We start from the raw sequence: 23,551 nt of genomic DNA on the forward strand, positions 1-23,551 counted from the left end.
TAATAAAAGGCTAATATGCAAATTGACTGAATGGTGGAACAACCAGTTGCTATGACATGCACTGACCACCAGGGGACAGATGCTCAATGCAGGAGCTGCACCCTGGTGGTTAGCGCGCTTCCACAGGGGGAGCGCCACTCAGCCAGAAGCTGGGCTCACAGCTGGTGAGCATAGTGGCGGTGGTGGGAGCCTCTCCTGCCTCCGTAGCAGCACTAAGGATGTTCGACTGAGGCTTAGGCCCACTCCCCGTGGGAAACAGGCTTAAGCTGTCAGTCGGACATCCCCCTAGGGCTCCTGGATTGCGAGAGGGCATAGGCCGGGCTGAGAGACCCCCTCTCCCCCAATTGCATGAATCTCATGCACCGGGCTTCTAGTACTTTAATAAACAAACAAACAAACAAACAAAAACAAACTTCCAAAATGATAAACCCCAATTATGGAGCTTAGTCATAACATATTTTTTAAATCTTTACATTAGCCATTATATTCTCACAATTACATTACCACAAAATAGTTTAGAAAAGCGATATAATAGTCAAAATAAGAAAGATTCGTGGGTGGGCAGGCAGGGATTCCCACAGCTGGCTCAGTTCCCCAAAAGCAGCATCCACTGGGAGCATGCCTAGCCCACGAGGCTGGCATACTGCAGCATGGTGGCCTCCTCACCCTGCTCCCACTGCTGCTCCTTAAAAACACGGTAAGGCATTATGGCTTTCTTGTGCAACACCTGCAGCTGATCAGGGTCCCTGCTGCGACCTTCATCCCTGCTTCGGGGTCCTGGTGGAAACTGCAGTACTAGGTGTTCTCAAGGGAAGGCAGGTACTGCTGGATGGGCACCCAAACGCATGTCTCAGGACACAGCCAGTCGGAAGGTCTGTAATGACCCTTATATTTCATCTTGGGACACCAATGAATGTAGAAACCCATATAATAATAGCTGAGTTGAGATGTTTTTTCATGAAGTTGCCTAGTGAAAGTAATTTCTCGTAATACATGATAGACACCCAAGGACAGAAACGAATAATCAGGATCATAGTACAAATAGTTGTGAACGTTTACATACCTGGTAACGTTTATGTACCTGGAACGACTCCAGCATTGTGACTTTGAACTGAGAACTTGATGGAGATGATCTCACCACCTTCACCTCTAACTTATGTGACGCATCCTCTGGTAAAGACTCAAAAATTAACTCTTCCAGCAATTTGGGCTGGTTGGGTTTGGCTTTTGGTTCCCATGGAGCCTGGAAGCCCTCAGGCGCCTGGCTGGACTCTGCTGCATGAGCTTTAACCTCTTCCTCTCCTTCCGGATTTCCTTTGCTTTCCAACATGGAGGCTTGTCGAATCTGCCCCTTTGCCTGGCTTAGGAACCGTGTGCCCATCCGTGTGCACTGCGTGGGATGGTTCCCCAGAGTCCATCTCCTCTTTTTTGTTTTGTGACTGAATAAATTCGTTAGACTCCTCTTTCTTTGCGTTTTTTCCTTTCTTCTTTGCTTCCCTCTCTAAGCTCTCTTTGAGGTTATCACCGAGCTTTTTGAGGTCACACTGTGTACCCAATTTATTTATTAACGCCATGTCACTGGCGGCGGCATCCTCCATGGTGGGCTCCATAGGCTCATCCTCACAATTTCTTTTGGAAATTTGCTCTTTGGCCAGAAATTCCAACATTTTTTTAAAAAAACCTTCTTGTGAGATTTCAAAGGCTGGAACTGTACAGATCAGCACTTTATCGCATACTGAGGACAACACGTTTGATTCATCACAGGCTTTTAACATATCTCCCACTTCTTTGACATCCGCGGTCTATCAGATCCTGATAGTCCTGCACAGTCCTGGAATGTGCACACATGCCATTGGAGCGTCTTCCCGACTCGTTCTTGCAGTAACGCGGCGCCAGGGGCCCGACCCAGACATTGTGTTTCTTACAAATTGAAGGCAAGACTCTCCATCAACAAAATGACTATGACTTGCTTTACTACATGAGGGCTATTGAATTCATTCAAACATTAGTGTAAATTTCTTTCTCAGTTTAAATCAAATGTCATTTAGGATTCTGTGGGAAATTAGACTTTGGCATAATATCAGATACTATTTCTTGTAATTCCCATTAGCCATATCCCTACTTCCATTCCTTTTAAACAGAACCCCAATTTTGTTCACATATTGGTAGCAAAATACTCAGAGCTATACACTCAGCTGCAGAAGATGAATCACAATTACTCTCATCAAGTTCTCCTTTAGTTACTGGTTTAGATGACCCAGTTCTAGACAATGTCTTGATAGGATATCTGTGGGGTCACCTTCTGGATAAGGTTTTCTTCCTTGATTTATAAAAAAGAGGAAGACAAAACATTCCAGGAAAACTCTCCATATGCCTAATTTTGGATGCACTTCTGTGAGAATCTGATGCCTGTAGCTTCAATAGCCATCTTTGGGCACTAGAGAACAAAAAAAAAAGAAAGAAAAAAACCAAGCCTCTGACACTAGCTGACTTGAAAGATGGAAAGTTTGGGACCTTGAGTATATTACTGAGCAACTCATTAACCAACCCTAGAACTACTTTTCTCCAGACTTCTTGTCATGTGAAATGTCTGTAATATAAATCACTTTTTGTCGAGCACCCTGTTACTTAGAGACAAAATCTATCCTACCTGACATAGATATAAAAAGTTTTCATTTGTGGGTGATCAGTACATCTTGGAGAGACCTGAATAAGCCAAGACTTGTATGGGGCACTGTATTACTAACCCAGGGAGTGTGTCAAACAGGTAAGTCAGAGAAGTGACCTTTGTGTACTCACATCAAGTGACAACTTTCAACCACAATCATCTCTTTTTAAATACAGAAGAACACTAGTTCTCAAAGTTGTATGAACAATAAAAAATTCCAAACTTAACCAAAACACTGGGCTATGTGGCCCAATATGCCTTTCTGAATGTGAACATATTTCTGTGGCCTCAGATCAAGTAAATGTTTCTACACTATGCCATGTACCTTGTCAACTACTCAACACCTTGAACTGTATAAAACAGAAACACAATGAGTAAAGTGTAAACAGCACTAGATGTGAGATCAGAAGCCCTAGTAGTGATTTCTGGCTCTACAAATTACTAGGTCTAAAATTTCAGGTTTCAATTTTCTCATTTGCAAAATTGAGATAATAATACTTATATCATGAAGTTTTATTAGCATTGAATGTTATAGTGTAAAAATGTATCCTATATAATAAAAGAGAAACATGGTAATTAGCGTACATCTGCTACCCTTCCCATTGGCTAATCAGGGCGATATGCAAATTAACTGCCAGCCAAGATGGCAGCCGGCAGCCAGGCATCTTGAAACTAACATGAGGCTTGCTTGCTTCAGTGACGGAAGAAACCAACCTTCCCCGCCTGCCTTGCCAGCCTCTGAGCTTGCAGTTTGAAACATAATTACAAATATAGAAGCTAAACAAAACCCCAGAAAACCGCTTTCAGCCCGCAGGGATCTCAGAGCTGGAGTTGATACAGTGTTTCAATTATAGAACACAAACAAACCAGATACCTGCTTTCAGCAGCAGAGGCCTCAGAGCTGGAGTCAGAGCTAAAGCTGGCCCAGAATAAAAAAAAAGAAAAAAAGGAGCAGTTGGGAGCTTCAGTCACCCGCCAGCCTGAAAACAGCCCTCAGCCCCTCACCCAGACTGGCCAGGCACACAGCCTGAAGGGTGTGTGACCAGCTGCAAACAGCCATCATCCCCTCACCCAGGCTGGCCAGGCACCCCAGTGGGGACCCCCACCCTGATCCAGGACACCCTTCAGGGCAAACCAGCTGGCCCCTACCCATGCACCAGGCCTCTATCCTATATAGTAAAAGGGTAATATGCCTCCCAGCACCAGGATCAGCGGAGCCACGTGGCCTCCCGGCACCGGGATCAGCATGACAGGGGGCAACGCCCAAACCCCCTGATCACCCTGAGGCTCTGTGTGAGACAGGGGGTGGGGCCACAACCTCCCTATTGGCCCTGCTCTGTTTGTGACAGGGGAAGGCACCCCAATCTCCTGATCAGCCCTGCTCTGTGCCTGATAGGGGGGAGCTCCCCAACCTCTGATCACCCTGCGGCTCTGTGTGTGACAGCATGTGGCACCCCAACCCCTCCACCCCCACGGGCCCTGCTCTGTGTGTGATGGGGTAGAGCCACCACCTCCCCCTTGGCCCTGCCCTGAGTGTGAGAGTGGCAATGCCCCAACCCCCTGATCGGCCCTGCTCTGTGGGTGATAGAGGGCGGCGCCCCAACCCCCCACCCCCATGGGCCCTGCTCTGTGTGTGATGGGGTAGAGCCATAACCTCCTCATCGGTCCTGCCCTGAGTGTGACAGTGGCAGTGCCCTAACCCCCTGATCGGCCCTGCTCTCTGGGTGATAGAGGGTGGTGCCCCAACCCCCTGATCTGCCCTGCTCTGTGTGTGACAGGGGGCAGTGCCCCAACTCCCCTATCGGCCCTACTCTATGAGTGACAGGGGGGAGCTCCCCAACCCCCTGATTCACCCTGCTCTGTGCGTGACAGGGTATGGAGCCCCAACCCCCCTGATGGGCCCTGCTCTGTGCGTGATAGGGGGTGGCGCCCCAACCTCCCCATAGAGCTTGCCTTGAGTGTGACAGGGGGCGGTGCCCCAATCCCCCAATTGTCCCTACCCTGAACATGACTGAGGCTGGCATCACAACCTCCCAATCTGCCCTGCTCTGTGCATGACAGGGGGTGGCGCCCCAACTCCCCAATCGGCCCTGCTCTGAGCCTGACCAGGGGCTGCACCTAGGGATTGGGCCTGCCCTCTGCCACCTGGGAGCAGGCCTAAGCCAGCAGGTCGTTATCTCCCGAGGGGTCCCAGACTGCAAGAGGGCACAGGCCGGGCTTAGGGACCGCCCCTCCCCCCCGAGTGCACAAATTTTTGTGCACCGGGCCTCTAGTATATATTATAAAATAACATACAGAGCGAACTGTGTAACAACATACTGTAAGCAGTTATTTGTAAAATTAATGAATGATTCTTTCATTTGCTATAAAAACTGGAGTAGATTTGACAAAAGTCAATCATCTTTTCAAGTTTGAGGAAGCCTTCTTTGTATATTATGGCCACTGACATAGTGAAGACACAAAATCGAAGAATAGCATATGCCAAAATACTTGTATTTGTGGAGACCTTAAACTTAACTTTTATTTTATTCTATTAATATAAAGGTATGCCATTTATTTGTTGGAATTATGATACAAAAACATGACAGTCATTATAAGAAAAGAGAACAGACCAATATTCCTCATGAAGGAAGATTTAAGATTGTAAACATGCTTTTAACAAATAAAAAGTAATATATATATATATATATATATATATATATATATGCTTACATCATAACTAAGTAGAGTTTATCGCAGGACTAGAGGGTTAATAACTACAAGGTTAATTTAACAGTCAAACTCAATTAATGTAATTCACCATATTAACAAACTAAAAAAGAAAAACTGCGAAATATAAACAGCTCCACAAAGATCATTTGACAAAAAACTGCATCTATTCCTAATCAACTGTTCAACAAACTAGAAACCAAATGGTATTCCCACAATCTGATAAGAGGAATCTATGAAAAAAATTTTAGGAAACTATGAAAATAATTATTCATAAAGATAGTCAAACAGACAGTAAGACAAAATGGAAATCATACTTAATAATCCAATCAAAAAATGGGCAAAGGACCTAAATAGACACTTTTCAAAAGAGGACATTCAGAAAGCCAAAAGACATGAAAACATGCTCAAAGTCACTAATCATCTGAGAAATGCAAATCAAAACAACATCGAGGTACCATCTCACACCTGTCAGAATGGCTATCAACAACAAATCAACAAACGACAAGTGCTGGAGAGGATGCAGAGAAAAAGGAACCCCTGCTGCACTGCTGGTGGGAATGCAGACTGGTGCAGCCACTATGGAAGACAGTATGGAGTTTCCTCAAAAAGTTAAAAATGGAACTCCCATTTGACCCAGTAATCCCACTTCTAGGAATATATCCCAATAAATCAGAAACACCAATCAGGAAGAATATATGCACCCTTAAGTTCATAGCAGCACAATTCACCATAGCTAAGATTTGGAAACAGCCTAAGTGCCCATCAGCAGATGAGTGGATTAAAAAACAGTGGTACAGCTACACAATGGAATACTACGCTGCTGTAAAAAAGAAGGAATTCTTACCATTTGCAACTTCCTGGATAGACATAGAGAGCATTATGCTAAGTGAAATAAGCCAGTCGGAGAAAAATAAATATCACATGATCTCACTCATTTGTGGAATAGAATGAACAACATAAACTGATGAATGAAAATATATCCAGAGACAGAGAAGCATCGAACAGACCATCAAACCTCAGAAGGAAGGGGGAGGGGAGTAAGAGATCAACCAAAGGACTTGTTTGCATGCATATAAGCATAACCAATGGACACAAGACACTGGGGGATAGGGGTGGCCGGGGGAAGGTCAAGGGGGAAAAAAAGGAGACATATGTAATACTCTTTGTAATACTTTAAGCAATAAAACAAAATTAAAAAAAATAATAATAAAAGACTGAATGGTTTCCCTCTACCCCTAACCTCCTCATTAAATCAGGAAACCACCTTCATCTCTCCAATTAAAAAAGCAATTGTATTTCTTAGCACGGCAGGCAGGTGAGTGGTTAGGAGCCAGCGGTCCTGGATTGTGAGAGGGATGTCTGAGGGGTCCCGGATTGGAGAGGATGCAGCCCAGCTGAGGAACCCCCAACCTCCATGCACGAATTTCATGTACCAGGCCTCTAGTATATAAATAATTGATTTTCAACAAAGACATAAAGCAATTAAATGGAGGAAGGTTATTCTTTTCAGCAAATGGTGCCAGAACAATGAATATTCATGGGCAAAAAGAGAACTTATTAAAAAGTAACTTAGCCCTAGCCAGTCTTGCTCAGTGGATAGAGCATGGCCCCTTGAACTGAAAGGTCCTGGATTCCATTTGGTCTAGGGTACGTACCACGGTTGCAGGCCAGGGCCCTGGTTGGGGGATGCAATCAATCGAAGTGTCGCTCTCATATTGATGTTTCTCTCTCTCCGTCTCTTCCTCTCCCTTCCACTCTCTCTAAAAGTCAATGGAAAAATATCCTCAGGTGAGCATTAACAACACCAACAAAAGTAACTTAAAATTATACACACACACACACACACACACACACACACACACACACACATAGAGGCCTGGTGCATGAAAATTTATGGACTTGGAGGAGGGGCCCTCTGCCCCCCATCACCCTGCCTCCTTCAGTGGCCTCCCTCTGTGGGAGGAAACCGGTGGGCCCAGCGGGGGACGGCGCCAGCGGGTGAGCAGCTGGCCCCACCCCCTCATCGCCCCACTGCTGCTGCTGGTTGCCACCCCCCAATTACTGTCCCCTCCCTCTGCCTGCTGGCACACACCTTGGCTGGCTTGGCACCACCTGCTCGCTGGCCCTGCCCTCCCACCAACCAGTCATTCCACTGTTCGGTCAATTGATATATTAGGCTTTTATTATATAGGATATATATACACACATGTGTATATATAAATGTAAAACCTAAAACTATAAAACCAGAAGAAAACACAGGAGTAAACTTTTGTGACCTTGGGTTTGGCAAAGATTTTTAATTATGACACCAAGATCACAATTCATAAAAGTATAAATTGATAAATTAGACTATCAATATTCAAACAACTGCTCTTCAAAGGACAATGTTGAGAGCTTAAAAATAAGGCATGGACTATGAAAAAATATTTTCAAATCACATATGTGACAATGGACTTGCTTCAGAATTTATAATGAACTTTCAAAATTCAATAATAAGGAAATAAAAATTCAATTTAAAAAAATCAAACATGCCAAAGATACAGGGAAGATAATCAGTGTCAGTCATTAGGGAAATGGAAATAAAACCACGAGATACTACTACATACCTATTAAAATTGCTAAAATTAAAAATACTGATTATACCAATTGTTATCCAGAATATGGGAGCATTAGAACTGAAATAAACTACTAGTGGGAATGTAAGGTGACACAATCACTTTGGAAAATTGTTTAGTAGTTAAACATACATCTACTAGTTTATCCAGGCATTTCATTTGTGGGTATTTACCCAGGAGAAACTAAAACATATGTTGATATAAAACTTGTGCACACATTTGAATAATAGCTTTATTTATAATATCAAAAACTTGGAAACAATCCAAATGTTCATCAACAGGTAAATAGATAAACAGTGGTATATCCATACAATGGATTACTATTACTACTCCGCAATAAAAAGAACAAATGAATGACACATACTACAATATTGATAAATCTTAAAATAATTATGCTGAGTGAAATAAACTAGATGAAAAAAGTATATGCTGTATTATATAAAATTCTAAGAAATAAAAATGAATGTAAATAAATTTAGCACCCAGATCTTTACTTTTAATATCATTTTCCAATAAATGGGTGATTCTTCGACTAAGGCAGGAAATACACAAGATGTGTCCAGAGTATCTTGTAATGCAAGAAAATAAGAAATGCCCTGCCTGGTGTGGCTCAGTTGCTTGAGCATTATCCCATGCACCAAGAGGTCACTGGTTTGATTCCAGGTCAGCACATATGCCTGGGTTGTGGACTTGATCCCCAGTGTGGGGCATGCAGGAAACAGCTGATCTATGATTCTCATCATTGATGTTCCTACTTCTCTCTCCCTCTTCTTTCCTCTCTGAAATCAACAAAAATGTATTTTAAAAAATAAAATAGCCCAGCTGGCATGGCTCAGTGGTTGAGCATCGACCTATGAACAGGAGGTCACTGTTTGATTCCCGGTCAGGGCATATGCCCAGGTTGCAGGCACAATCCCTAGTGTAGGGCATGTAGGAGGCAGCTGATCAATGATTCTCTCTCATCATTGTTGGTTGTTTTTCTTTCTCTCTCCCTCTGCCTTCCTCTCTGAAATCAACAAAAATATATTTTTTAAATAATTTACAAAAATAAAATAGCCCTAGCTGGTTTTTCTCAGTGGACAGAGCTTGGGCTTACGGACCAAAGGGTCCCGGGTTTGATTCCATTTTAAACTGGGTGGACTGTATGGTATATGGATTATACTCAATAAAGCATCTTAAGTGGATTGGAAAGATGAACGCCGAAAAACAGCAAGAACAGCATTAATAATAATAAACTATTCCACCTCTCTAGCCTCATCCCCTATCCATAATGGCCTCATTGCTGTTCCTATATTATGTCTTCCTATTTGAGGTCCTGTGAACATATTATATCTGCTTCTTGGAATTCTCTTCACCCCTCCTCTACATGCCTAATCCTTTATACAGTATCTAAAATTAGTCAGAGTAAGCTAAATGCTGGAATCAATTCCAAATTCCAGTCACCTAACATCATATAGGTATATTTCTCACTCATATAGACACTCCTCAGGTCATTCAGGGATCCAGGCTTTTTACCTCTACTGGCTTTGCCCATCCTGGAGTCTCTGCATCTTCCACTATACTCTGCACACCTGGCCGAGAGGACATGTGGTGCATCAGCAGAGAGAGAAACTTGAGGAACTTTCCAAATGATTTATTCAGTTTTGAGCATGGTATATTTCATATGATATCAAGGTACCCAATGGTCTTAGGTTCAGCACAGAGATTGTTAGTTTAACTCTGTATCTCAAATACACTGAGTGGCAAGATTATTATGACCAGCCAGATTATTATGGCCACCTTTGCCTTCAATACTGCGGCGATTCTTCTTGGCATTGACTCCATGAGATGTTGAAAGGTGATGCGAGGAATCTGACACCAGGCCTGATGAATAGCACTGTCCAGTTCTGTGAGATTTGATGGTTGTGGGACTAGCTGCCTGATGGCTCTTTTAACTTCGTTTCACAAATGCTCAATTGGATTGAGATCTGATGATTGTGGGGGCCACCTAAGCAAGGTAAATCTCCCTCATGTTCTTGAAACCACTCCTGCACTATACGAGCACCGTAGCATGGCGCATTGTCTTGTTGGAAGAAGCCATCTCCATTGGGATACGCCATCAACATGATAGGATGAACTTGATCAGCAACGAAAATAAACGTTGACTCATGCATGCATGATACATATAAAGCTCTCACTGGCGCCAGTCGCAAGCATGTGTTTTGATCTGTCATTGTCGATTGTGAATTTGGTTGTTTTTGTTGACATTTCTATTATAGAGAAAGGGCGAATGGCGATATTAAAATATTTCTTCTAATTAATTTCCTTTCAATGTGCACAAATCCGTGCACGGGGCCACTAGTAACACAATAATTAATAAATAATGATACAAGAATAAACTGTGTTTCCCATGCTCACAACTGTAAACCCACTTTTGCCCACCTCTGTATAAACTGAAGTTAAAGGAAACTTCCCTTAACATGAATTCCTCAGGACAAATTAATGACAAACAACACCCAAACTTTCCTCGTAGGTAGAGAGGTGTTGTCAACTGTCTTCCACACCCAGACTTCTGCCACATTGTCCAAGAGGAGCAGGACATGTCGACTGTGGTAAGAGGAATTTGGAAGTACTCACTTTTAATGGAAGTCATAAGAAAGAGAGAGAGAGAATCTCATAAATTACTTAGGATCATCCTTGATACATTTATTCTAAAAGACAACATAACCAAATATCTCCCTCTATGTTAAATTTGTACGAAACTGAAAACCTGAAAATTCAGTTGTTGGTGGAATCCATTTGTTTTTTTTCTTCCAGTTAGACTGGGCATAATCCTTAACTGGTAGTACAAAAACTAACACACTGACGAAGTTCCATCTCACAGCACCTGCTGTTCAGAGTGGAATTCAGACTGACGTTTGGGAATACCAAGTCCAGAATTTCAGGTCGGGTCCCTAGTTGGGGTAGGGAGGGGCTTTGGGCGGGGCTTCCAGATGGGGAGGAGTCGTTATTAGAAAGCTGTGTGGGGCCAGCGCAGAGCTGTCACTACTCTTGAGGTAAGCCTGGTGCCATGTGAGTGAGTGAGGATCTGGTGCGTGAGCGCAGCCTTCCCGATGAGAACGTTGCCCTGGGCATCTGAGCGGAATCCGCAAACCTCAGGAGTTGCTTGGACCTGCCCAGCAAAGTGAGCTGCAGCGAGCACGGTCGCCAACTACAGGGAGCCGGCAGAAACGCTCCTCTCCCCGACCACGGGCTGCACCTGAGAGGTGCAAGCAGCCTCAGGGTGTTAGCGAGAAGAGAGGCGGATCGCAGTCAGGGGTCGGGAGCTACACGGCCAGCACCGGTTTGAAGCCGGAGAAAAGGTCGGGCGATACAGTCGCATCTCATTGCTTTCGAAGCCGCCGCCGCCGGAGTGCCGACTTGTGAGTACTCTGCGTCTCCCGCGCTCAGACTCCGGCCGGAGAACTCTGCTGAAGAAGTCTCCCCGTTAGCACACGAGCTCCCTGAACGACCCGTCCTGCTCTCCCACGCGCCCAGGGACCGAACCGCCGCCACCTTCCCCTGCCGACTCCATGGAGGACAAGGGCAGTCGCTGACCAGCGCCGCCCCCTTCTGACCCGGGAGGTGGAGATCCCCCACTCCAACCCCGCCCGGTCCGGTCCCATTCAACACCCCTTTTCTCCTTCAGCTGCTCCTAGATCCCCGATACCCCCCTCCTCCTTCCCCGATCCCTCCTCCCTAGAGTCAGGGGAGGAGAAAAAGTGGAGTGGGGTCATTATGACAGAGCCGAAGCCACAGGCTTCCCGGGCTCCCCACGTGGTGGGCGGCGCGCCCTCCCCCATCCAGGCCGGCTCTCCCCTGCTGGGACGCCTGGAAGCCGGCCCCTTCCAGGCGAGCCAGACCTCGGACGCCTTGCCGGGCTCCCTGGTCGGGCTGCTCTTCCCTCGGCCCTGCCAGGGGCCCGACCCCGACCCCGCCGCGAAGGCGCTGGGCCGGCAGGCGCTGTCAAACGTGGAGGGGGTGTATCCCAGAGTTGAAGCCACAGGAGGCGCGGGGGGCGGCCGCTCTAGACCCCCCGAGAAGGACAGCGGGCTGCTTGACAGTGTCTTGGACACGCTCCTGGCGCCCTCGGGTGCCGGGCAGAGCCACGCCAGCCCTCCCGCCTACGAGGCCAGCAGCAGCCCCTGGTGCCTGTTTGGCCCCGAGCTTCCGGAAGGGCCTCCGGCTGTCCCCGCCACCCAGGGCGCGCTGCCCTCGCTCATGAGCCGTCCGGAGAGCAAGGCTGGCGACAGCTCCTATAAAGTGCTGCCCCGGGGGCTGTCACCGTCCCGGCAGCTGCTGCCCTCGGCCCCCGGCAGCCAGCACTGGCCCGGGGCCGCAGGGAAGCCGGCCCCGCCGCCCGCCGCGCTGGAGGTGGAGGAGGGGGGCTCCGAGTCCGCGGGCTCAGTGGGTGCGCTCCTGAAGGGCAAACCCCGAGCCCTGGGAGGCCCGGCGGCCGAGGGAGGAGCCGGGGCCACCGCGCCCGGGGCGGCCGAAGGAGGCGTCGCCCTGGTCCCCAAGGAAGACTCCCGCTTTTCGGCGCCCCGGGTCGCCCTGGCCGAGCCAGACCCGCCGGCGGGGCCCGGGCGTCCCCCGGTGACCACCATGGTGATGGATTTCATCCACTTGCCCATCCTGCCCATCAACCCGGCCTTGCTGGCCGCCCGCACCCGGCAGCTGCTGGAGGGGGACAGCCCTGACGGCGGGGCCGCGGCGGTCAGCGCCTTTGCCCCGCCGCGGGGCTCCCCCTCGGTCTCGTCCCCCCCGGGCGCCGCCGGCGACTTCCCCGACTGCGCGTACCCGCCCGACCCCGAGCCCAAGGACGACGCGTTCCCGCTCTACGGGGACTTCCAGCCGCCCGCCCTGAAGATCAAGGAGGAGGAGGGAGGCGCCGAGGCCGCCGCGCGCTCCCCGCGCCCGTACCTGGTGGCCGGCGCCAGCCCCGCCGTCTTCCCGGATTTCCAGCTGGCGCCGCCGCCGCTTCCTCCGCGAGCGCCGTCGTCCAGACCCGGGGAAGCGACGGGGGCGACCACTCCCGCCAGCGCCTCCGCCTCCGCCTCCGCTTCGTCCCCGTCCTCGTCGGGGTCGGCCCTGGAGTGCATGCTGTACAAGGCGGAGGCCACGCCGCCCCACCCGGGCCCGTTCGCCCCGCAGCCCTGCAAGGCGCCGGGCGCGGGCCCCTGCGTGCTGCCCCGGGACGGGCTGCCCGCCGCCGCCGCCTCCGTGTGCGCCGCCGGGGCGGGCCCCGCGCTCTACCCGCCGCTCGGCATCAACGGGATCCCGCAGCTCGGCTACCCCGCCGCGGTGCTCAAGGAGGGGCTGGCGCCCGTCTACCCGCCCTATCTCAACTACCTGAGGTGAGGGCCCGGGTGGGGCGCCCGCGGGTCCGGGTCCGGGTCCGGGTCCGGGGGGAGCGGCCCGGCGCGCCGGCCACGGCTCCCCCGAGTGGCCGCGGGAGGCTGGGTGGCCGGGGCGGGGCGCCGCCGGAATTTGGCTTCCTTTCTCTTCCTTCCTCCGTCACTTGTTTTTGGGGGGAACACAAAGGGTGCTCCGAATATGCCATTTGGGGAGCGTGCCTCCCGAAAACAGTTTTGTTTTTTTCTTTCTTCCAAATATGCGAGATTCCCAGGCAGGACCAGCCCTGACTTAAAATAGGCAGCGTCGCACCAGCTCCGCGGGTGCCGCGTGGAGAGGAAAGGGTGTCGCGCGAATCGGGGGCTTCGTCATAGGGTCCTCCTCTTAGGGCTTTTGCTGGAAATGCCCGGCTTGGAGTTTAGATGGTCCTCAGAACACGCCGTCAGGCACCTTTCCCCCTGCCGGGTGGCACTAGATGGAGGGTAGCAGGCAGAACCGTTCAATATTCAGACGAATCTCCAGATTAAAATTAATTTGTGTAATGTGCTTAAACTAGAGATGTCAATATCAATCACTCCAGTGCGGTGTATTCCAATATTGGTTTGGATTCACTACAACTTTCTGCACAGGTTTTCAAAAAAATGTGACTTACATACTGAGGGAATGGAATTTTAAAGAGAGAGAATCTTAAGTGCCGAGTAGGCAAAACGGTGTCAATATGTTGAACAATACCTTAAAATGACACAGAAACTGGTTTAAGTAAGCAATCATTGCAGGGTCGAGTTCTGAAACACAAATTAAAAGCATTGGTAAGTACTCTTGAGCTTTCCTGAGCAAAAAAATAACGTATGCTATTTATTGTTCTTTTGCCTTAGGGCTACTGATGAAAGGCTAATAATTTGTAAGTCTGATGAATCAAATAGGGGGTTTACTTTGCAAATTTAATTTGCATGTCTTTTAAGTGTGTACATAATAGTTCAATTTTTTAAAAATCCCCTTTCATTCTGTCAATTCTGGGGTTAAGAAAACTTTGCTATTAGATAGTGTTGCACCTAAAAATAACTGGAGTACTTTGTTTTGCATTTCAAGGCCGGATTCAGAAGCCAGCCAGAGTCCACAGTACAACTTCGAGTCCTTACCTCAGAAGATCTGCTTAATCTGCGGGGACGAAGCATCCGGATGTCATTATGGAGTCCTTACCTGCGGGAGCTGTAAGGTCTTCTTTAAAAGGGCAATGGAAGGTAGGCTCCTTTCCCCGGATCCTTTATGGCTGGTCCAACTGCAGATGGAGACCATCTCATATTTTATCGATGTCAGTTATCACTTCCTTCTAAGAAATGGAGACATTTCCATATAATTTAAAACATGCTGATGTTGTTTTCCATACTGTTTTTATTGATAGTACTCAAAGTTGAATGTCGTTGGGCATTATAATTGCATTCTATTGGACTAACATTTTCAATATTAGACACAAGTTATATTAATCTTGGGGACAGTGCTGTTATTGTTTATTAACTATGTAGCTTTAAAGAAACAGCTTTGCTTTAATTATATATTTATATTATATATAGTATATATTAAGTTTAAATTTTTGGTGACAAGAAAAATGGTAAAAATCAAAATTATATATATGTAATTGTATATGTATATATATATACACATATATATGATGCAGTTACACATTTTCTACATGATTTTTGTCTTTTCCCTACATGAATATTTATGTAATAGTTGAAGAATGGTAATTTTGTTTAGGATATTTTTGTAAGTGTGTGAGAATAGAGGAGTAAGCAGTTTAAAGAAAATGAAAAGTTTAGACACCACAATAATATAGTTTCTAAAGAAGTATTTTGCTTTAAGTAATATTTTTAGTGTCATCTAAATTACATGTGTACCTAATGATTTTGAACTGGCTTGCACAGTGTATTTCAGACTTGTACTCTCATAGAAAATGTTTTTTAATTTGTCTTTCTACCTACACTAAATGCTAAACAGCCACTCACATTTATATTTGAAGATAAAAATACATTTAAAGATCATTTCACATTTGAATTCTAACAATAAGTATTTTATAATGAGCTGAAATGAGCTTTGGGTTACCTCTGGAGTTCTGAGGTCACACTTAGACAAGAAACCAAAGTTGTAAATGTCTGCTTTCTGTTGAGTTTTTGCATTTCGAGAGTCCTGAACTTATCAGTAAGAAGGGAGGGAGTGGAGAATTTGTATCTACAAGGGGCTTTCAAATACACATTTACACCAAAGTAATACTCACCTAAATAACATTTAACAACAACAGAATTCCCTGTAGAAGCCTAACAGGTGATTCTTTGCAACTATTATGCCTTTTTGATGAAAATGATTTTCAACTATTTATTCATAGATTTATACTCCTCCTACTGAAATTAATTCTTCAAAGAAATATTCGCTTTGTATATTACTAGAATGTTTTTTCCCCCACAAAGGATGAATGTACTTAACTGATGTTGAACATTATGCATTCAGGTTCAGGGGTGTTTGATTGCATTTTAAATTAATTGAGGGACAGTGGAAAAGAGTACATGAGAAAATGGGACAACCTCGAGTGGCCTTAACTTCCCCATTGACATCTTTTAGTCCTAGTTACAGTTGGAAGTCCTTTGTGTGGGAGAGTCAGCTCTCCAATGCATATTTGGAGTTACTGTTCCCATCTGACTTTGGTTCTGAAAAATTTCCTGAAAATTTTCTTCTGCATTAATATATTTTCCTTAATTCTTACAGTCACCCTCAAAAGACTAATTTTAAAAGTGAATGACTGCTTAGAATTCCTTAAAGGCCAGTTTATTCTAGCCCAGATTCCTCTTTTTACAGATAAGAAATCCCGCATAAATCTGAGTTTCCAAAAGGGCACACAGGTAGTTAATAGCAGACTGTCAGTCAACATAGCTTAGATATTCTTTACTTGCAATGCTTCTTTTTCAGAGATTGTGTGCACAAGTAGATATATGATAAGTGCTACGGAATCCTTGGAAGTTACTTCAAAAAGTACATATAGAACCAAGTGCTCCCTAACTAAATTACAAATGCTTTCATACCATTATTATCAGACTAGCATCCAAAACCATAGAAGGATGCCTTCCCAAATTTACGCTTAGAAAGCATTTGTTGGACCCCTACTTTTGGCATGCCCTATTTCAGTCTTGAGTAGTAGAAATGAAGCGCCTTTATTTGGCAATATTTACAAAGAGGGACTCGGGATAAATGTTGATACCTCATTCATGGAACTAAAGCAAGATTATAAAACTATGAGTAAGTGCATTCACTCAGCAAATATATACACCTTATGTTTAGATCTGTGCCAGAGGTGTTTTTTTGACTTCACCTCTCTCTGCCTTAGATATAAAATGAGGATAACAGTAGCTACTTCTTAGGGTCGTTATAAGGATTAAATGAGTCAATAAATGTAGCTTTAAAAGAATGCCTAGCGTATTGTCAGCTTCAGTTGGTGGTGTTTTTACCTTCAAGGAGCTAATAACAGTGTGGAGGAGGTAACATATATGCATGTCAAAGAGAGATTCTCACTAAATGCCCAGGTAAGCAAATCTGAAAAGTACGCACGACTCGTGAGGTTTGTGAGTTTGTGTGTTTGAGCAGGAGGGAAGGTGGTCGCAAGATGGAATGTGTATGTTCTAAAATGGTAGGAAAGGGCTTCCTGGAAGATAGAAATTTAGTTACTAAAGGACAAGTAAGATTATCAATCTCTGGGCATTGAAAGATTTTAAGTGTATGTCTCCAAAGAAGAGAGAAGAGATTAAGATTAGACTAATTAAGACTCATATTAGGAAATTATGAGAGTTAAAGCTTGCCAAGTTAGGTTGCTAATGTTTGGAATAATCTGGAGAGAATTAGTGTTTTAAGGCAAAAGAAAAGGTTCTGGGAGTTTTCAAGAGTGAGAAGGCTAAGGAAGGATTTTTATACTTAGAGAGAAATACATTTGAAATCTTGGAGTAAATTAGTTGGTGCAAGGTAGAACTATGTGTGGATGCCAATATGTCCAGAAGTTGAAAGTCAGTAGTTAAAATTTGGATATTAATATTGCCAAGGGTCATCATGATAATGGCATTTTAGAGTGCTTTCTAATGTGCCAGTAATTATTTAAGTGCTGTATGGGTCTTAACTCATGTAATCCTTATAATGTAGATATTATTATTACTCACTTTACAAATGAGAAAACGAAGGCACAGAGATGTTAAATTGCCTTAATCATAGTTAAAATGTTAGTCAGGATTCAAACCCAAATGGTGTGACCCCAGAATCTGTGCTCTTAACCACTATACTTTCTTTCCCATAATAGCAAATGTAGTTTATATTTCAAAGAAGAAAACAATAAATGGTTGGAAGAAAAGATGTGAGTCAAGTGATACATCCAGGAAGGTAAAAGTGAATATTAAAGAATAATGCAAAACCAGGGGTGATTAGAAGTAAGTGATATAAATGGATGGGTGATAGTAACTTCACATTTAAGGCAGCAATGAGAAGACATAGTCAGGGACCAAGAGTCTGTTTCCTCACCTGTCCTCCAAGTTAGGAGTGGGAGATGATAAAGCCCATGGAAAAGTCACCCAGGAAAACTGGGCGGCTTTCCTTAGTATGAGATAAAAGAGAGAAGAGGCAGAGAAAAAAGGAAACCACTCAAAAAAGTGGGAATATGGGGGAGAGATGACTTGTTCTAAGCTAAAAAATAAGAGTCAAAAAGCAATAGGTTGAATTGCTCATTGCATTCCTTTACTAAGACTTGGAGTGAACCAGGAAGTAAGTGGTTAAGAATTGCCTTGAGACTTTTCAAGGAGGGAAGTCATAATGACCTGTTGGTCTTACAAATGCAGGCTAGTGTGACCTGGTATTAAGAAGGAAAGGATAATTTCTCATTGGATTACCTGTCTATGCACTGAGACTGGTGCCATGCTAGAAATATACTAAACATTCAATAAATAATTGTTTGCTAAATAAACCAATCATCATAACTGATGCCAAGCACTTATTCTTTGGTTGCTTAACACTGTAACAGCATTTGTAGTGAATACATTTCATGGAATATTGTTGGACAAATATTGTAACACAGTTGAAAGATGTTATTTAGAAGATACTAAGCTAAGTAAGTATTGATGGATTTTAAATTAGATCATCTTATTAGTCTCCTTTTTTCTAATTTTACTTAGGTATAATAGACAAAATTATATTTAAAGTGAAAACATGATAATTATATATATAACTATATATAATATATATACACATACATATACATATATATATAGTAAAAGCCATCCCCTATCAAGTTAATTAACACATCTATCACCTCACATATTTCCTTTTTTTTTCTTTCAGGAAAGAACATTAAAGCTCTATTCTCTTAGCATATTTTAATTATACAGTACATTATAATCAACTATAGCTATCACGTTATACATCAGTTCTTAAGACCTTATTCATCTTGTAACTGAAAGTTTTACCAACCTCTCCCAATTCCCCCACCCGACCCTGGCAGCCACTTTTCTACTCTCTGTTTCTATGAACTTGACCTTATTTATTTCTTATTTTTTATTTCACATATATGTGATATCATCTGGTATTTGTCTTTTTCTGTCTACCTTATCTCACTTAGTATAATGTCCTCTCAATTCATCTTTTTTGTTCATGTATTAATTAATCAAATATTTGTGGAGCACCTGCCATATGCCAGACACTATGCTAGATGCTGGTTGCAATAGCAGTAAAACAGGACAGAGCTGGTGAGCTGCAGTTTCAGTAGAGTTTATAATATAGTTGAGGAAAGTGACATTCTCTCAGCTAGGATGCATATGCAATTGCCTGGACAACAAGAGAACTGATTCCTCTGTCAGAAGCTGGGGACTGTGGTAAAAGCCTTTCAAAATTTAGAGAGACTCCATTATCTGTAGACCATAGAGGAAACTGTACAGAAATTATATATTTGTTTACTATTTCACCCATACCACACTGTCTTGGTTCCTGCAGCTTATAGTAAGTCTGGAAGTCAGGTAGTGTCAGTCTTCCAATTTTACTCTCCTTCTTCAGTATTGTGTTGGCTATTTTGAATCTTTTGCCTCTGTATATACACTTTACCTCAGCTTCTTAATATCCATAAAATAATTTTCTGGCATTTTGATTGGGATTGCATTGAGTCTATAAATCATATTGGGAAGAACTAACACTTTTACAATATTGATCTTCCTATCTATGGACATGGACTATCCATTTATTTATTTATTTTATTTCATTCAGAGAATTTTGGATTTTCTTCATATAGATTTTGTACATATTTTGTTACATTTATACCTATTATATTTGGGAGTGCTAATGGAATTGATATTGTGTTTTTATATTCAAATTCCACTTGCTTGTTGCTGGTATATAAAAAGTTACTTACTTTTACATAATAGTTTTATATCCTGCCACCTAGCTTATTAATTCCAGAAGGTGGGTTTGTTTTTCTGTCACTTCTTTCATATTTTCTACATAGACAATCATGTCCTCTGCAAACAAAAACCGTTTTATGTTTTTTTTCCACTGAATATACGTTTTACATCCTTTTCTTGACATATTATATTAGTAGGACTTCCACTATAATGTTGAAATGAGTGGCAAGAGGGGACATTCTTACCTTATTCATAATCTAAAGAGGAAACTGCTTGTTTCTTACCATTAGTTTGGCATTGGCTGTAGGATTTTTTTTTTTTTTTGTAAATTTTTTTTTAATCAAGTTAAGGAAGTTTCCCTCTATTCCTAGTTTACTGCGTTTATCATTAGCGAGTTGGATTTTGTCAGATGCTTTTTCTGCATCTATTGATATGATCACATGATTTTTTTCTTTTTAGCTTGTTGATATGATAGATTACATTCACTGATATTTTTTAAATGTATTTTTATTGATTTCAGAGATGAAGGAAGAGGGAGAGAGAGATAGAAACATCAATGATGAGAGAGAATAATTGATCGGCTGCCTCCTGCACCCCAACTACTGGGGATGGAGCCCACCTGGACCTGTGCCTGACTGGGAATCGAACCACAACCTCTTAGTTCATAGGTCTATGCTGAATCCCTGAGCCACATTGGCCAGCTAATTCATTGATTTTCAAATGTTGAGCCAGCTTTGCACACATGGGATAAATCCCATATGGTCATGGTATATAATTCTTTTTATAATTTTTTCGATCCTGTGTGCTAATATTCTGTTAAGGATTTTTGCCTTTATGTTTATGAAAGATACTGGTTTGGAGTTTTCTTGTAAAGTCTTTACCTGGTTTTGTATTAGGGTAATGCTGGTCTCATAGAATGAATTCAGAAATATTCGCTCTGTTTGTATCTTTTGAAAGAGATTGTGAAAAGTTATTGACTCAACTTAATAGATATGGGCCTCTTTAGATTGTCTATTTCTTCTTGCATGAGTTTTGGCAAGTCATCTCTTTCAGGCATTGGTTCCTTTTATCAGTTATCAAATATGTAAGCATAGAAGTGTTCATACTATTACTATATTATCCTTTTTTAAAAAGAATTATCGTTGTTGGAAGTATCACATATATCCCTCTTTTCCCCCCACTGACCCCCTGTAGCGGCCTCTGACCCCCACCCCCCAGATCTTCACCATTGTGTTATCAGTGTCCATGGGTTATGCATGTATTAATACAAGTTCTTTGGTTTGATCTTTTCCCTTCCACCCATCCTCCCCCACCTTCCATCTGAGATTCCACAGTCTGTTCCATACTTCCATGTCTCTGGTTTTGTTCATCAGCTTATTTTGTTCATTAGATTCTGCACATGAGTGAGATCATGTGATCCTTGTCATTCTCTGATTGTCTTATCTCAGCATAATATTCTCCAGGTCCTTCCAGGCTGTCTCAAAAGGGAAGAGATCCTTCTTTTCTACTGCTGCATAGTATTCCATGGTGTAAATGTACCACAGCTTTTTTATCCACTCACCTACTGATGGGCCCTCGGACTGTTTCCAGATCTTAGCTATTGTAAATTGTGCTGCTATGAACATAGGGGTTTCATACATTCTTTCTGATTGGTGTTTCGGGTCTCTTAAGATATATTCCTAGAAGTGAGATCACTGAGTCAAATGGCAGTTCCATATTTATTTTTTGAGGAAACTCCATACTGTTTTCCATAACAGCTGCACCAGTCTGCATTCCCACCAGCAGTGTATTAGGGTTCTCTTTTCTACAAGTCCTTGCCAGCACTTGTCATTTATTGATTTGTTGATGGTAGCCATTCTGACAGGTGTGAGGTGATACCTCATTGTTGTTATAATTTGCATCTCTCTGATGATCAGTGACTTTGAGCATTTTTCATATGTCTCTTGGCCATCTATCTATGCCCTTTAGAGAAGAGTCTATTTAGGTTGTTTGCCCATTTTTCAATTGGATTGTTTGTCTTCCAATTGTTAAGTTTTATGAGTTCTTGCTACAGTTCTCGGAGAGAATCTGCTGGTCTTGATTCCCTGGCGTGGGCAGTAAGTGCCCCCGCTATTGCCCAGATCAGAAACATAGGCTTCCCAGCTCCTAGATGGAATGGGTTGTCTGTCATCTGTCCTCAGACCCATTAAGGAGTGGGTACCTGCCATAGTGTGTTATAACCCTTTTCTCTATTCTAGAAAAAAAAAGTTTTATGAGTTTTTTATATATTTTGGATATTATACCTTTAACAGATGTATCATTGCCAAATATGTTCTCCCATACAGTGGGCTCCCTTTTTGTTTTGTTGATGGTTTCTTCTGCTGTGCAGAAGCTTTTTACTTTGATGGAGTGCCATTTATTTATTTTCTCCCTTGTTTCCTTTGCCCTAGGAGATGTATCTGTAAACATATTGCTATGAGAGATATCAGAGATTTAGCTACCCACTGATGTGTCTCTGTTTGGGCCTGTTTGGATTCTTCTTGCTTGGGACTCTCTGTGCCTCCTGACCTTGTGTGATTTTTTTCTTCACCAAGTTAGGGAAGTTTTCTGCCATTACTTCTTGAAACACATTCTCTATCCCTTGCTCACTTTCTTCTTCTTTTATACCTATTATGTAAATATTGATATGTTTCATGTTATTCCACAGATCCCTTAAACCAGTGGTTCTCAACCTTCCTAATGCTGCGACCCTTTAATACAGTTCCTCATGTTATGGTGACCCCCAACCATAAAATTATTTTCGTTGCTACTTCATAACTGTAATTTTGCTACTGTTATGAATCGTAATGTAAATATCTGATATGCAGGATGTATTTTCATTGTTACAACTTGAACATAATTAAAGCATAGTGATTAATCACAAAAATAATATGCAATTATATATGTGTTTTCCAATGGTCTTAGGTGACCCCTGTGAAAGGGTCATTCGACCCCCAAAGCGGTCACGACCCACAGGTTGAGAACCTCTGCCTTAAACTGTCTTCCTGTTTTTGAATTGTTTTTTCTTTTTGGTTCTCTGGTTGAATGATATTTTCTACCATCTTCTTATTCACTGATCCAGTCCTCAGCTTCCCCTAATCTGCTGTGTATTCCTTCCAATGTGTTCTTTATTAGTGCTATGTCATTCTTTATTTCCAACAGGTCTTTTTTCATAGTTACTATATCTTTTCTCATGCTATTGAGCACCTTCGCTATCATTATTCTAAACTCTATATCTGATAAATTTCTCATCTCCATTTTATTTAGCTCTTCTGGAGAATTCTCTTGTTCTCTCATTTTGGTCTTTTGTTGTTTTTTTGTTTTGTCTTTTTTTTTTTTTTTTTTTTTTTTTTGCCTGCTTGGGTTTGTGTCTATATATTAGGTAGACGTGCTACACTTCCCAATCTCTAGTGCAGGAAAATGCCAGATGCTAATTCTGACTGGCCTTGAGTCCCCTGTTTGAAGCTATGAGCAATCCACAGGTTGTGCCTCCCTCTGCTGGGGCTGGGTGCTTTTAGGAAGGACCAAATTGTGCACCAGAAGATAGGCAAAATCTCAAAGTCTCCAGAGATCCACCTCTGCCTACAGTCTGATTCTTATTCTGAGTCTTAATTTGCCTTAGGCTATAGACCACAGGGTGGGGTGAGAAGTCTTCCAAAAGGTTGGGTTAATTGCCTTTCCTCCAGGCAAAAACCACCTGGACAGCAAAGGTCTGTGGAGAAAGATGTCCTCAGCTGTATGAGGGGATGACTCAG

At 43.4% G+C, this 23,551-nt stretch overlaps 1 protein-coding gene and 2 pseudogenes across 1 annotated transcript in view; 2 read left to right on the top strand and 1 right to left on the bottom strand.

Moving 5' to 3' along the window:
- Window positions 1–586: 586 nt before the first annotated feature.
- LOC118664481 lies at window positions 587–1,774 on the bottom strand (annotated as a pseudogene).
- A 9,977-nt stretch (window positions 1,775–11,751) lies between these two features.
- PGR (progesterone receptor) overlaps window positions 11,752–23,551 on the top strand; it is a 66,039-nt gene continuing 54,239 nt past the window's right edge. Inside the window, exons 1-2 of the mRNA XM_036324606.1 lie at window positions 11,752–13,370; window positions 14,458–14,609. Of these exons, the coding sequence (XP_036180499.1) occupies window positions 11,752–13,370; window positions 14,458–14,609 (1,771 nt within the window). The remainder of the gene's footprint in view (window positions 13,371–14,457; window positions 14,610–23,551) is intronic.
- LOC118665559 lies at window positions 21,814–21,911 on the top strand (annotated as a pseudogene).

This window comes from Myotis myotis, unplaced genomic scaffold (genome assembly GCF_014108235.1).
Source record: "Myotis myotis isolate mMyoMyo1 unplaced genomic scaffold, mMyoMyo1.p scaffold_m19_p_10, whole genome shotgun sequence".
NCBI lineage: Eukaryota > Metazoa > Chordata > Mammalia > Chiroptera > Vespertilionidae > Myotis > Myotis myotis.